This window comes from Vollenhovia emeryi, unplaced genomic scaffold (genome assembly GCF_000949405.1).
Source record: "Vollenhovia emeryi isolate VEMERY1.0 unplaced genomic scaffold, V.emery_V1.0 DF939141.1, whole genome shotgun sequence".
In the NCBI taxonomy this organism is placed as follows: Eukaryota; Metazoa; Arthropoda; class Insecta; order Hymenoptera; family Formicidae; genus Vollenhovia; species Vollenhovia emeryi.
In genome coordinates, this window is record NW_011967225.1 from 2406729 (window position 1) to 2418685 (window position 11957).

Here is an 11957-nt window from a genome sequence, read left to right on the forward strand (position 1 = left end):
TAAGTAATATCGGATTTTTGTGAGGAAATATAAAAAGTTGAAGCACAGAGTCTCGTAAGTTAAATGGAAAAATAATCTCGGAGAGATAAAGTCTGATCCTCCCAAACTTTCACGTGTATCGATTTACTTAACGCGATCAGCTGGAATTTCTCCCCCCTGAATAGACGCCTTGCTTGTTCGATTAGACGAGAATCTACCCGCGTCCTTGAGCCTCGAGGGAATCCCGGAGGATGATTCGGTTTCGTACGGCGTCCCCGACTGGATCGACGCCCTGTCCGCGGGCCAGGACGAGGGGAATTGCTCGGATCGTTCGGTCAAGGAGTTTCCGGAGATATTCTCGTACGCGCAGCGTCGCCAGGGCGTGGTGGTGATCCACGTGCTCTTCGGCTTCTACTGCTTCATCCTGACGGCGTTCGTCTGCAACGACTACCTGCTGCCGGCGCTCGACATCATTTGCACGCGGCTCAACATCAGCACCGACGTCGCCGGGGCGACCTTCCTCGCCACCGCGAGCTGCTTCCCCGAGCTGTTTGTCAACGTCATCGGCACGTTTCTTACAGAGTCGGACCTCGGTGTCGGCACCGTGATGGGCGGCGCGGTCTTCAACACCTTCGCGACACCGGCATGCGGCGCGTTATCGGCGTTGCACGTGAGTAAATTGCTCGGGCACATAAGTACTCGTACGGGGGATTAGCACGGAGCGACGATGATGAAAACCTCGGGTGGAAATCTCGCCTTTGATGTTACGCCACGCGCCTAGACAACCGAGACAAGTGTTCTGTTTGCGATTAGCAACACTTGTCTCGAGGCGGAACGGTGCAGTGTATTCAGGTATCGCAGGAAGGAAAGCGAGGAGAGGAAAGGGGATAACTTGAAGAGGGAGATCCGCTTAGCTTTTCTGCGGAGAAAGGTCTAACAATGAGAAGAAAGAATTTGCGTGTCCTTTTATTTATCGAACGTGCGAATGTCGTTGCAGCTGGAGAAGCTGGCAAGTTCTGGCCTTTCTGGCCTTGACAATTAATATATGTGTAGTACATTCCGCATAGATTGATTTAAATGTATATACGTATAGTTTAAAACAACCTATACGCGGAATTGTTAGAATATCGCGTTTAAGAAAAGATTTGCAGGCTAGAGAGAGACAGAGAGAGAGAGAGAAGTTTTCGCGGGCTAATTCCCGGTGTGAATGCTGTCTGCGAAATTCACACAGCTACTCCGCAACATTATTTATGTTATTTATCGATATGTAACACGTGTTATCGACATATACGCTACTTATCTCGCTGATTATCCATAATAATGACCTCGATTATTTAACGATTATTGTCCTTGCGACGTAATGTCTGCTATCGTCTCGGCTGATACGCATAACACGATATGACATTGCCTGAAATTTTTTCATTTGTGCTATTGACTTTTACTTATCATAGATCATAGGTCGTTGATCATAGATCACAGATCACCTTACCTTATCCGCCGGTTTCTTAATTAAGATATTTTTATTGCGACCGTTACGTGCTTGGGTCTTGAAGAAACGAATATTAATTAAAAAAGAAACGTGTAACTGGTCTGCAGAAAAAATATTAAATTACACCAAGTAATTTATAACGCGTTGAATTGAAAGCCGAGTTTGTTTTGTTTTTAACTTTCCTCGATATAATTAGAACTATCTAATCGTGATTATCTATTGGAATTTGATAATTCTGAAATATAAACCTGATTAGAATTAGATTAGGTTTTTTTCCTTCTTTCATTATGAAGTACCGTCACTCAATATGAAGCATAGCTGCTACGGGAAAAGGAAGAAGGGGACGGTATTAAACGGATTGCGCAGTACCAGAAAATGATGCATGAATATCCGCAACTTTAAACAACGTCTTACGTGCATTATCGTCTCCCATTTGCTTGTGATTACTTTAATAACTGCGGCTCGTTGTGTTCGCGCAGCTCCAGTTCGAGATAATTCAAACTGTCGCCGGATTCTCCGTAGCCGCGAATAAAAATATGTTCTCGCGAGTTCGTGTTCCTGAAGCGATTGCACGTTCCTCTGTTATTGCGCGATGGTGTTTCTCGGAATCTGCTTCTCATTAATCTAGACGTAGAAATCGGGGAGGCCGTGAATTCGCGAAAGAAGATCAGTTGTATCACCAGTTATAGACAAACGTCACTTTAAGTAATAGGCAAGGTATTCGTATTTACAAGAATTCAAACGTTTATCTCGAGGAAAAAGTAATCGGTAGATAAAATGTAGCGAAAGTTTGATTGGTCAACTCATGGTGATTGAAGCCAGCCAGACACCCTCCCCCTTTAATCACGAAGATTAAACGGGGATTATCTCTTCGATCCTAAACGATTAGCTTCGTTCACTTGTTTATCTAACCGATTTTCACCCGTTGGCATGTACTAATAATAAGATAACAATTTTATGGGGAAATATAATTGCGTCATTACAGTTCTCGCAGACGACACAATAGTCTTCATCGTACTGTTGTTACGTTACGTTCTCACTTGATACCATGATAGTGTATCGCTCCATTCTCTCAGCGCTGTTTACTGTACTATTAAGATTATTTTTACAGTCTATTTATTTCCGTGAGAAGTGCATATCTCAAAGACTCGGAAATTCTTATCCGCGAATATGAATTGCCTAAGCTTTACCTTATTATCTGTTAACTATTCAAATGGTAGTTTTCGAAAGATCGCAACATCTACGCGTAATAAATTTTTATAACTTCGACAGATTGAGCAAGTCATTACGAGCAGGTTTTTTTTCTTAATTTTACAAATACACTTTGGGATAAAAATAATTTAGTATTTTATAAATCTCTCTCTCTCTCTCTCTCTCTCTCTCTCTCTCTCTTCTTCTTCTTCTTCTTCTTCTTCTTCTTCACCGTTAAATATTCATAACGTAACGGTCTAGACAATTAATTAAATTCAATAAAACAAATGTCGAAAGCAAGTGCTTATTCAAGTGTTAAATCGCAGGCTATCAGATAATAAAAATGCAGTATGCATAAAACTATGCTATGTAAGTCATAAATTAATCTAGCTCATGCTCGTATGAGCAATGCTTTACATTAGCAGTATTTTTCCTCGGTGCCATATTCGATAAATATACATTTCATTTTCGATCGACCACTTTACCTTTGAGACCTCCGCGATAAATATGCAACAACGCAAGTGTCTAGCGTATATGTGTGCGTGCGCGTGTGTGCAATACGTGTTTTTATCCGTTTTACGATACGATATTTACACGCAAAACACTCGTTTACTTAATTAAAATGATTTTGCATGTTCTCCTACAGGCAATACCGTTAGAATGGCGAATATTAACTCGGGACTGCGTGATTTACGTGATATCGGTCGTCGTTTTGGTGATCGTAATGTGGGACGGCATAATCAAATTGTACGAAGCGATCATCCTCATGGCACTGTTCGTCAGTTATTTGACAATACTATTTTCCAGCAAGTGTATTGTGCGTTGGCACAACAAGCTCGCGCACACTTGCAAAGCTCGCAGTACCGACATTACCGAGGACGAAAGTAAGTGCCATTACACTGAACTCGGCGATATCTCTCTTGCACAGTTTTCATAATAACGTCACAATAGTCTCTTTATCGAAATTCTCTGCCCGCTTTTCACGTCGAATGTCATTTCAATTTATTAAGAAAAATATTTTATTTTCTCTCTCTCTCTCTCTCTCTTTTTCTCACAACAAAAATGTATTTTAACAAATAATAGAATGTAAAATATTTAATGCGTCCTTGTTTCCGTTACAATAGATACACGTAGGGTGTATCCCGTTTAACTTTTCCTAGAATTACTCGGAAGAACAAAGTGTTTCAGACAAAAGTGGCCTGAAGGGAAATAACGATAAGATTAACTTTCGAGAAAAATCAATTTTTTTTAGCTTACTTGAAGGTCGCTATTTTTTTTTAAATTCGAGACTTTTTACATGTGCTGTAGACATTTTTTAAATAAAATATTTCTATCGATATAATCTTACACAGTGAATTAATTAGAGTTTACGCGACTATTTCAACTTCATAAAAATAGCTAACGATATGCGAACAGATATCGATTCATCTCGAGTAACTCGCACACTCCCGCAATATCTTTTATCTTGACACTTGCAATACCTGTCGACTGATGTTGGCATAACTCGCAATCAGTATAATCGTGCACATGTTCGTCGAAAATTCTAAGAGAGGTACGCACGGACCGTCTGTGTATAAATTTTGCATTCTGTTATTCGACAGCTCCCAAATGCAATGGGGAATCAATGCCTGATGGACTGTACAGGCCGTACTTCCACGGCGAGCTCGTAGCCGAGTACAGAAAAAGCATCGCGAACCGAAAGCCGCCCACTAATGGTAGTATAGAGGCGCAGAATCGTGTACAACAGATAGAGGAGTACGTGGAACCAGGTACAACATACGAGCGTAATCTCCGAGCTACACGCAATACGAATAATCAGATTTATACCCGTTTCTACCGACGCAGTTTAACTTTAATCTCGGTTCAACTTACTTTGTATGTTTTTCCATAGTTTTACGAATTGGAAGAAGACAAGAAGTAATTTAAGCCGAGATTAAAGTCAATCTGCATCGGCGGAAACGGGCATTAGTCGGACATTACGTTACGTTACGTGATCGCCAAACTGCTTGTCAAATCGCCATGTGCTGTGAACGCTCGTTTTTAGATACCCCATTTGTATGGCCGCCCGGCGGTTGCCTAGCCGATCTCTGGTTCTGCTTCGTTTGGCCGCTGAAACTGATACTGTACGTCACGATACCGGACAGCAGGTACAAACGGTGGAAAAACTGGTACCTGGTAACGTTTGTCATGTGCGTCATATGGATCGCGATATCCTCCTACCTGACGTCGTGGATGACGACCGTCATTGGTGACACCATTGGGATCCCGGATTCTGTTATGGGTATCACGTTCCAAGCCGCTGGCGGTAATATGCCAGAACTGGTCTCGATCGTGATACTTTCCAGACAAGGCAAGTCCGCGTCGAGATGAAAGCAATGATAGAAAAAAGTCCCTCGAAATCTCCGAGAGCGGCGCTTAGCTCGATTCTGTTTCCCCGCAGGTAACGGAGACATGGCCATGAGCAACACATTAGGCGCGAACACGCTCGATATTCTGCTATGCCTCGGTCTACCGTGGATGATCAAGATCCTCATAGACCAGAAAGACATCACGATTGTCTCGGGTGCCCTGCGCTACAGTGTGCTCTCGATCATCGCGTGCGTGATCGCCTTTTATGCGGTCACCGCGCTCTGCAAGTACCGCTTGACCAAGAAAGTGGGTGTCATTTGCCTGATATTATACGCGATATTCTTGGTTTTCGCGTTGCTATTCGAACTGAACGTTTTCTTCCCGGTGAACTTACCTATGTGTCCTCCTTAAACTCGCCGCGGTTTCCGCCCTGTAAATAATAGTCGATTTTTTCAACACGGGGAAGATGAGATTAAGCGAGAGCTGCTTTCGTCAGCTTTCAAGGAAGCCCTCGCGAAAAAGGAACGGAGCGATTTACTAGAAAATTACTGCACTGACAAAAAGAATTGCCGATGTTACTAAAGATTTCGTTTAGTTAACAGTAATATTTCTTCAATTCAAGTATATGTGTTTTTCAATTAAACATACATAATTTATTCAAATATATGTATTTTTAATTAACAAATGTTTACGCGAATTATCAAACATTTGTTTGACAGCCCGTGACTGCAGCATATAGTTGAATCGAGAAATATTTAGATTTTTTTCCCTCAGTGTGTACATCAGTAATGGAATCGTTCGAAATTACTGATGTGGAGTAACTGCCTAGTAATTATTCCGTTGCTTTTCCGTAAGGGTGTGCTCGGGAGACCAACGCAATAATAGAAGTTCCTACAGACATCAGATCGGCACGTGCCCATTGTTGTTATTCGCAATCATTGTCCGCTTTTTGCGGAGTTGCGAAGTGCTTATCATCCAAATATATATTTACAATATATATATGTACCCGTTTTGATTTTTACAATTTATTTATATTTTATTTCTATTCGAGAGAAAAAGAAACTTTTCGATATCAAACTATCGATCAAGATGCCGTTTTGTATTACAAGAAAGAAAGTTTGTAATAAAGCTGTTTTATTAGAGATAAGAAAAGGAAAGATGTTCAACAATTTTACTGTGTCTTCGTCTTGCATTTTATAAATAATGTAGCTCTACATGCGGAATTGTGCGTTTAACGTTGCAAATTGATCGACTGTTGTTGTTGTTAGGTGCGATATTTCTGGCGTACACTCGTGCAATATCTGTCGGCTTCTAAGAAGGAAAAATCTGCAAAGTGTTGCAATATTTCGGTTGAGAGAGGAAGTTTTTACAGCTTTTATTATAAAAATTATTATATGTATATATAATTCATACACTAGATGTTATATATAATGCTGTAAATCATGAAAAGACGCAAAAGTATACTTGAAGTGCCTATTTTTGAGATGGGCCAATCAATCGCGATCTAACGAGCGTCCGGTATCTTCAATTATTATTGCTTGAAAGTGAATCTGATTAATTTGTACGTACAATTGTTATTTGAAAAGAAAATTGCCGTACGGAAAGGTTGCAAACGAGACGTGGCTCCTCGGTAGTCATAGAGATCGCCCATCCCAAACTTAATTACAACTACGGTACAAATCGGCCTGTAACGGCCGTTTTATTTTACAAGCGGACGGCATGACATTTCCTCTTTGATGTCGACTCTTTCCGCGTTTCACGAGCACGAGATACGATTTCGGGCCATCTCCTTCCTCCCCCTTTTCACTTAAAGTGCACTCAAGTCGACAATGACATGCTCGGTGACAATAGATACACGCCAGTTGTCACAACAATGGTCCCTGGGATCCCGAAGACGCGCTCAGCGACAATAGCGAGATGCCCATCGCAGCATTGGTCCCCTTGGTCACCCAGGATGTCGCTAGTGACCACGATGGATATGCCCAATGACCATTAGGATATCCTCTTGGCAACGGGCATCAGCCCGGGATGCTCCTTGGGTAGGCATTAAGCGTGCCGGCCGCTTCGTGCTCTTGAAACGCGGAAACGGTCGGGCGATAAAATATCATGACGACTTTATTAGTTTCATTCGGTACATTAGAAGGACTCTGCGCGTCGGAAATGTTTATTTATTTATTTATTTATTTACTCCTGTCGATTCGGATATTGCTTCTCTATGGCGTCGCCGTACTCTCTCTTTCCCTATCGTACTAATAAAGATACGACAGACTTTGCCTATGCGGCGGCGGTCAGCGAAGATCTACACGCGCCTATTTACGGCAGGTAAATAGGCGGCAAGTAAGTAGGCGTTGGAGAGAGCGCGATAGGCCGCGGTGACATTGCGCGCGGTTTCTTCTATTATCGAATAAATCGCATTGCGGTAAAAGTTAAGAGTGCGTAAAAATCGATATTCTCGAAAGAATCATAAGAAACACACGGTTCGTTCATATTACGCTCTTGTATCGATCAACACGGCAGCGCTGTGTAACCGTCAGCCCGTTCTTTCGCGGATAATACTAATTAAATCAGTAATTTAATTCGTAAAAATTGAATCGATAAGATATTGATCTAATCGGTACAAGTTTATCCTCGTCGAGGATTGGCATGATGAGAAAGAGGTTTTCGTTTATCGTACGAAGCGAACAATTGAAACTGGTCTTTGGCAGTATCGCCCTCGATCTTGAAATTTGTCTTATCTGGATTATCATGGAGCCTTCTTTGTCTTTGTCACGATCTTTGTCCGTCCGAGATTTTAATATCCGGACGTCCCCCGTCGCAACGTTAAGCTTTGTTAAGGTGCACGTGAAATTAATGTATCAGAAGGCGGGGATAAAAGTACGAATATAAGAAATGCGCGAAAGTCAAAGCGCAGGCTCAGTTTGTATTAAATTATCGTCAAAATAACTGAGCGCGTGTATAAATCTGTCAAATAATTACGTCAATGCCTCTGCTTGATTTTAAACGAACTCACGCGCTGTATGCAAGATAAGCCGTGATAATGGAACAATACAAAGTGATAATTGCAATCAATCGGAAACAGCTTCTGTAAGTACATCCTGCCCGATTTGTAATATTAGGACGGATTTTAGCGGCTGTAAAATGCGATACAGAGACTTGCCCTGCAAAAAGCTGATGGCATATTAAAATCATATTTACACGCTTGAGTGAACCTCGGATCTCATTTGTGTGTGTGTGTGTTCGCGCTATGTTACTTTGAAGCCGGCGCGAGAGATTGCGAGAGATTCGCGATTCGCCTATAATTCGTGGATAGTGTGGGGAGAAAATCTGTCAAATTCGTCATCCGCGCAAATTCACCAAGCGGTCTTGCGGCGAAATTAAAGGATGCGAATCACCAAGCGACGACAAAGTGCGAGCGGTCCGCGCTGGCGAACAACGAATTTTCGATGAATTTATACTACGAATCGCGAATAGCGCGTACAATCTAGCGCGAGCCCTACGGTGATCCCCGACAAATCGGTCGTCGATCTCTCCGCCGTTTTCTCCGCACATTTTCAGGCACGTCTCAGATACCAATGCCGTTTTCCCCGTCAATCTTCGTCAAGCCATCCCACATGATTTCCTGTATGAGCTCGCACGTTGTTCTCCGACGTATATTACAGCGAATTCGGTTGCTCACACTAGTGCGCACTGAGCGCACACTAAAGCTTGTTTACAGTCAATTCTTATATACTTACGGTTCGTCTTAAATATCCCTTGAAATATCTCTTAGCCAGTAAACTGATGCAGCATCCATTCGGATCATCTTTTGGCTAAGTATTCTTTGAACATGTATTCAAAACAGGGTTGGGAAGTAGCTCGTTACTGTAACGAAGCTACAGTTACTTTTCGTTACTTTCTCTCCATCTGTAACTGTAACTTAGCTCAGTTACATTTTTTCGATAACTAGTAACTAATTTAATAGTTACATTAAGAGTTATTTTATATATATGTATATATTTTTTTTAACCTCCGCAGATTGCATTAGGCCTCGCGTTTGCATAAACGCCTTTATCGACACTTTACAATTCAAATGCAGATTTGATATTATTATTTTAACGCGCTACTTGTCAGAATTGGTAACTTGTAACTGTAACTAGTTACATTTTTAGCAAAAAAAAAAGACTGCAACTGCAACCAGATACTTTTCTAAAGTAACTTTCCCAACTCTGATTCGAAACAAAGTTGAATATAAAAACTGACTAGGAACAGGCGTTAGTGCGCACTTCCGTGCATCGCGAGCGGAGCACGCGTGATTTCTGTACGGGTGCACTTATTTCGCGCCTCGTTTCCTCGCGCGCATCAATCAAAACCGCTGGCAACAGTCATGCGATTGACTGATGGCAAAATAAACGACTAATGTCTTGTGTCTCAAGGCGGACGCTTTTAAACGCATTATCGCGACCAGTTTCCGTCGATGCTGAATTTTATTAACCAGTTGAACGCACACGGACACTATATCCGTGTTCCTATATGTATGTATAAGCAAACTGCTCGCAGTTTGACAACGGACTGGCAGCAGGTTTGCTCAGATATTACAGCGGATCCTGTGTTTTGCCACGGGAGAGCTTGCCAATTAATCTGACAGCAGATTGTTGACAGAAACCGAACAGAATCCGTCATTTCGCGAACTTTTCAACGAAGCACGTCATTTAAATACGAAACGGCAGACTCCGCTCGGTTTCTGTCAATCTGCCGTTATATTCGGTTATATTTCTGTTTGCTATCGGCAAGACTTGCAGCAGACACTTTCGAAATTTGCTCACAAACAAATTTGGCTATTAAAATCCGTCGTTTCGTAAACTTTTAAGTGGAGCACATCGAATGGTTACAAAACGACAAATTCTGCTCAGTTTCTACAGTCAATCTGTTATGTTCTGTTGTAATTTTGTTGACATCCTGTGGGTAAAATTTGCAATGAACACTTTCCAAACTTGTTTTCAAACAAATTTGGCCATCCGAATTGCTTATAGTTTGATCGTAGTGCTTCTTCATTTACACACTGTGGTCGTCACTATGCAACTGATCCATCAGTCAGTTTGTCGGTTTGACGGTGTGACGATTTCACGTGGCGCTTCGAGAAGCGAATCTACCAACGTACGCACAATGCATCGGTCGAAATGCAAGGAAGGAGGCATGAAAACAGTAAGGACGGCTTTATCCCTGATAGCTCTCGACGTTCCTTTCGATCGCAGGCGACGACAGTTTTACCGCTAACGACAGAATTCTTAAGGCCTGCGTCCACGATGCTAGAACTTGGTCCAAGTTTTAGTTCCGAGAAACGTGTAGTCAATCAACTTGCAGCTATTTCACAAAAGTTGGGAGTTCATTGGCCACACACTTCTCGAAACCGGAACTTGGACCGAATTCTACTCTCTAAAGGCCTGTGTCCACTTGGACCAAGTTCTAGCGACACAGGCCTTTAGAGTAGAATTTGGTCCAAGTTCTAGCATCGTCGACGCGGGCCTTTAGAGAGTAGAATTTGGTTCAAGTTCTAGTTTCGAGAAATGTGTAGCCAATCAACTTGCAGCTATTCCATAAAAGCTACAAGTTGACTGTCTACGCATTTCTCGGAACTAAAACTTGGACCAAGTTCCAACATCGTGGACACAGGAATTGTACGCGTCATGCTCGTAGTACAACACTAGGAATCACCGGTGCCTTCACGCATGAATTTAGAACGCACATACATTCTCCATGTATGTATATACAAAATGTATAAATGTGTTGATACGTGCGCAAATTCATGGGGGCCAGGCATCGGTGATTCCTAGTGTACAGGCGATTTGCAGTGCGACTAGTGAATAATTGGAAGTGTAAAAAAACAAATACAACGACGCGCAGCTCTCGATTATCGCTCGATGCCTTCCCCGCCGATGCGATCGCAGCGTAAGCACACATCGCTGCGCGATGTTAATAATTCGTTCGATACCGAATGCACAATATTTTTTTGCCTTTTTGATTTATCGCGACACCCCCTTTTATCAAGCTCCAAATATTTACACGGGCACCTACGTCGCCCGTACACGTGTCGGACGAAAGTCGTAGCTCGAAGAAACCGCGCCGGGCGCGATAAAAGTGTACTGGCAGCTTTCATTACGTTCCCTCGTTCTTTTTCCCTTTCCGCGAGCACACGCGACATTGTACATTTCCAAGAAACTTGGCGTTTATCATCGAGTTGACAAGATTAAGCGGAATGTCAATAATATCGGTACAGTATGCTAGGAAAACTCTCGCACGCGCGTAAAAATGGATCTGGCTTATTCCTCGTTGGAAATCGAATTATAAACGAATGATTACAGACGATTGAGACCCGCTTTCGCCGAGCGTCGCTTAGCTTTAATCGTAGTTTAATTCACGTTTGTCTCTTTCTAAAGTAACAGTCGGAAAGAGACAGAGAACGAATTAAGTTTAACCAAAGTTTAAGCAACGCCGGTGAAACCGGGCCCGAGACTCCACGTTGCCCGCGCGGGGTGTAAAACACAGTCTTAGAAGTCTACCAAATTCGCAAGGTGAATTTTATCGGTCGAATGTTGCGCGAATTGCCTCGTATTTAAGGACGAATTTCTGCTTATCTTTATCTACGAGATACGTGGAATATTGTAAAACCACATTTAATTGTAAATCGTCAAATAGAACAGTAAAAATTGAGATGCAATTCAAGCGTCGGGATGCAAGCTCGAGAGAGATCGGATCTTGGCGTGCGCGCGATCGCGAAGAAAAAGATTCCGTCGGGGCCTCTCGTTGAAATTAATGAAGACAAAAGTCGACTGCGGATCCTGCACCGTTCAAGAGCGCGATTCTTTCGTGCGCACATCGATATCATTTTTGACGAGAGCGAGAAATTTTCTCACGACCGCACACTTGAGCAATGTTCCGAATGATCGGCGAAACGGTGCTCGGTTGGCACGAA

The 11957-nt window shown here is 42.4% G+C and overlaps 1 protein-coding gene across 1 annotated transcript in view; it reads left to right on the top strand.

The window, feature by feature from the left end:
• Positions 1-6160, top strand: part of LOC105567075 (sodium/potassium/calcium exchanger 3-like) — a 12125-nt gene extending 5965 nt beyond the window's left edge. The window contains exons 2-6 of the mRNA XM_012021627.1: positions 186-649; positions 3306-3543; positions 4261-4428; positions 4704-5009; positions 5100-6160. Of these exons, the coding sequence (XP_011877017.1) occupies positions 186-649; positions 3306-3543; positions 4261-4428; positions 4704-5009; positions 5100-5419 (1496 nt within the window). The 3' untranslated portion in view covers positions 5420-6160. The remainder of the gene's footprint in view (positions 1-185; positions 650-3305; positions 3544-4260; positions 4429-4703; positions 5010-5099) is intronic.
• The last annotated feature ends 5797 nt before the right edge of the window (positions 6161-11957 follow it).